Source organism: Camelus ferus, chromosome 4 (genome assembly GCF_009834535.1).
Source record: "Camelus ferus isolate YT-003-E chromosome 4, BCGSAC_Cfer_1.0, whole genome shotgun sequence".
NCBI classification, from domain to species: Eukaryota; Metazoa; Chordata; class Mammalia; order Artiodactyla; family Camelidae; genus Camelus; species Camelus ferus.
This window is the reverse complement of record NC_045699.1, coordinates 57,578,085-57,581,881: the sequence shown is the minus strand read 5'-3', so window position 1 is coordinate 57,581,881 and position 3,797 is coordinate 57,578,085. Positions and strand designations below refer to the sequence as shown.

General features: G+C 54.8%; 1 protein-coding gene across 1 annotated transcript; it reads right to left on the bottom strand.

The window, feature by feature from the left end:
• Nucleotides 1-194: 194 nt before the first annotated feature.
• Nucleotides 195-3,477, bottom strand: LOC102523419 (alpha-1-acid glycoprotein). The gene is made up of 6 exons (XM_006186028.3): nucleotides 3,317-3,477; nucleotides 2,798-2,940; nucleotides 2,489-2,559; nucleotides 1,649-1,756; nucleotides 1,401-1,504; nucleotides 195-387 (listed from the first exon to the last, which is right to left on the bottom strand). The coding sequence occupies exons 1-6, from the start codon at nucleotides 3,428-3,430 to the stop codon at nucleotides 322-324; spliced, it is 606 nt and encodes a 201-aa protein (XP_006186090.1). The 5' UTR covers nucleotides 3,431-3,477; the 3' UTR covers nucleotides 195-321.
• Between the last annotated feature and the right edge of the window lie 320 nt (nucleotides 3,478-3,797).

The window sequence follows — 3,797 nt, the reverse complement described above, 5'->3', positions numbered from 1 at the left end:
ATACTAGAGAAGGAACCTTGCCTATGCTGGGCTCCCATAGCTCTCAGTGCATGTAGTCATCTATCCTGGCACATGTGCTGGGTGTTATAACAGGGGCCCTTTTAACCAGGGCTCACCACTGGGCGGGCACAACATGAATGAATGAATGAATGAATGAATGAATGAATGAATGAACAAATGAGCAAAAGACAATCTGCCTGTACAAAATACAGAAGTTTTATTGATGCAACTGAGGGAAAGAACTGAGGTACAAAGTGTGGGTGAGGGGCTGAGGATGGGCCCCCAAAGTCCCCCAAGGTCCTAACCCAGCACTGTGTCCTCTTAGGAGCCCTCGTTTTCCTTCTTCCTTTCCTCCTCGTGCTGCTTCTCCAGTGGCCCGCACAGATTCTAGAAGACGGGGAGAAAGTGCGAAGATGGGGAGGGCAAGGGGTTTTCTGTGGGGAGAGTGGAACGGGCCATGGACTGTGGACCAGCCCGAGCAGGGATTTAGCTGGGTGACCCTGGGCAAGTCATTTTCTCTCTGAGTCCCAGCCTTTTCACCTCTAACCCTTAATAACTGGCAGATATTGAGCACTTATGACCTGCCACTCCCTTCTGTGGATCCCCTGGATTCCTCACACTACTTTGTGGGTGATGAGAGTGAGGCTCAGGGCAGCCTGCGGCCTGCCTGAGGTCCTCCAGCAGTAGATGGGGCCAGCTCCTGTGCCTGTGGTCATAAGCCCTTTCCTGGGGTCCCCGAAAGTGGGGGGATGGTTTGTGCCACGGGGAGGGGGTCACAGGAAATGACCTCCCGTGGCAGACAGATGGAGATGTTTTTATTTTAATCATCAGGAACGGATTTCATGTACAGCCAAAAGGGTGTAACCTGCTCATCACCTGCTCTGTGATTTCAGATATTATCGTGTAGGGCAAGACCAAGTAAAGCATTTCATTTAACACAGGTTTAAAGGAATGTATCAAGACAACACGGGGAATTCTCAGTGATAGCAAAAATCAGGACGGTGGTCCTGGACCTGCAGGTTAGGTGACACCGAAAACCACAAGACCAGTTCCCCATCCCGTGGGCCTTTGAAGCCTGGGGTGTGGCAGGCAGCAGTGCAGAATCGTTCCCCTAGTGTGTCTCTTTCCCAAGTTCCCACTGCCGCACCTTGGCCACGCTCTTCCTCTCCCGTTAGCCTTCCCAGCCCTTCCCACCTGCTCCGGGCATCCTCCCTGATTGCCCTGAGCCTTTTCCCTCCTGGCCTCTCATCACCCGCTGTGGGCCCTGCAGTGAGGCAGGTGCTTAAACAGGATATCCTGCCTCGCTGTGCAGCCTTGACTGGCAGCTCCCCTCTCTGGGTCTTTGGGGCTGCCCCAGGCGGCTCACCCTCAGGGCAGGGCCCAGTCCTCCTCGCGCTCACCTTTTGCTCATCGGTGTACATGATTTCGGACTTGTCAATGCCCAGACACGAGATGCCCTCATGGAACTCTTTCATCTGCTCCTGGGTCAGCTCCGGCTTGTCCGCTGCAGGAGGGAGCAGGGAGGCCAGGTGAGGATGCTGGGGGGCCCACGTGGGAGACTGGGGAAGGCTGGGGTTTTGGGGTCTAGCCCGAGCAGCAGTGGTCCTGGGGTGAGGCCTGGGAGGAGTAGGAGTTTGAGGGGGTCTACCGTAGAAGGACAGCCCCTTGTTCTGCTCGTCTGTCCTGGCATTGGCAAGCATGAAGGTCTTGGGGTCCTTGGTGAACAGCAGGTCAGCAAAGTGTTCTCTGCCCCACTCTGGAGGAGAAAGCTTCTGGTGAGACTGTGGGGCTGATACAACGGTTTCCATCTCCCAGGCCAGGAACCTAGGTGTGCCCAGGGCCACACAGCCAATCAGTGAAGACCAAGGGTTCCCTTGGGCCATGGGTCCCTCGCTCCTCCTGTGCACCAGGCTCTGCACTGAGCACTCTCCTTGTGTGGAGTCAGAGGTGCCTCACATGGACCATGGCTGTCAGGGCCTTTCTCCCCAGTTTACAGACGAGGAAATCAGGCTCAGACAGGTGATGGTGAGACACTGCCTCCCCAAAAGAGGCTGCCACCTTAGCTCCAGGAGGGTAAGTAGTTGACAGAAAGGCAGGACTGGAGCCAACCTGGGGTTTGAATCCTTCTTCTCATTACCAGCTGTGTGACCTTGGAGATATTACTTGACATCTCTGTTTCTCTGTTTTCTCATCTGATCACCGTAATGTTCTTCTAGAGTTGTTTGTGAGTATTAAGGGGATTAACTCACGTAAAGTACTTCAAACAGTGCCAGGCACATAGTAAGAGCTCAAAAGCGTTGGCAGTTATTACCAATTTCTGCCATGTACAGGCACTGGGACCACAGATACAAGAAGTAAGTCAGCCTGTCCCATGTTGTCCGTGCCCAAAGCCCCCAGGGCCTTTACCCCGGACTCCCTCCTTTAGGCTGGTCCACCCACCGTCTCCCCACTCCATACAGCCGCCCTGCACATGAGGCCTGGTCCTCACCATGCTTAGATATGGTCCCATTCTCCCGATAGACCGTCAGGATGCTGGTGTTATAGATGCACTGGTTCCCACTATAAAACCATACAGAAGTGGGGAGAAAAGAGTAAGATGACCAAGGGGAAGTTGGCAACCACGCATCACAGTCATTGAGAGCCAAGAGTTGGGTGGCAATTAGAGTCTGCCCTCCCCAGTCCATCAGTGGGAAAGCTGAGGCCAGGAGGAGGGGCAGACTTCCTCCAGGTCCTTCTGCAGCTGGGAATGGAAGCCAGAACCTGGGGCTGGGGGTGAGCTAGCGTGTAGGGGTCTCACATAGTCATGTATTCTCTGAGGATGATCTTGTCCTCCACGTAATTAGGAGAAAAGTAAAAGAAAGCCGCCTGGATCGATCTAGCCGACACGTTGTACTCAGGGTTTCGGAAGGCTGAGCCGATATAATACCACCTGCCAGAGATCTGGGGAGAAGCCAGGAGCTGGTGACGGAGGCTGGCAGCCGAATCCTTGACAGTCAGCTGGGGTGAGACTTGGCAATTTGCAAACCAAGAGACTGGGGCCCCGGGTGAGGAGTGGATGGCAGGAGCTCACTCGGAGGACCAGGCATCTCCCCTCACCCCTAGCACCCCTGGGCAGCCCCTCCTTGCCCAGTACAGAATTGTCCCCAGCTGAGGAAACTTGCAATGAAGCGTCTGAGTTTGGAGACAGAAGTGCCTCCAGAGCCTGGTCAGAATTTCACCCCAGGACCCAGGAGAGAAAAGGACAGCATTGGGAGGGCAAAGGGAAGCCCAGAGAGGGAGGCAGCTGCCCATGGTGCTCAGGGACTCAGGCACTCACCCGGTCCAGGGTGGCATTGGTGATGGGTGGCGCCGTCACATTGGGACACGCTGGGCTCTGGGCATCCAGCACAGGAAGAAGGCTCAGAACAGCAAGGGCCCAGGGCAGTGCCATGCTGAGACCGGGAGGCACCTGTAGCCAGGCAAACTGGGGGCTGGAAGGTGCCAGTGTCCTTTAAACTAGCTGTGGGCGGGGTCCTGAGGCCCTGGCTGTGACACAATCTGGCGAGCTCTTGGGAAACGCCTTTTTACAAAAACCTTCCCTCCTTCCCGCAAAGCCAGCTGTAAGTAAAGCCTCCAAGCCCATGTCTGATTTGGGTCCTTGACCTGGAGGGGTTACAAAGGTCCGAAGTTCTGCCTATTCAAAGCCAAGGTGAATGTGGGCTGGACTGATACTAGTTAATGTGGGTAGATTTTGATAGAGGGGCCTGTAAGCAAATGCTCCTGTTTTCATCTAATTCCTGCCCTACTAAGCACCAAGA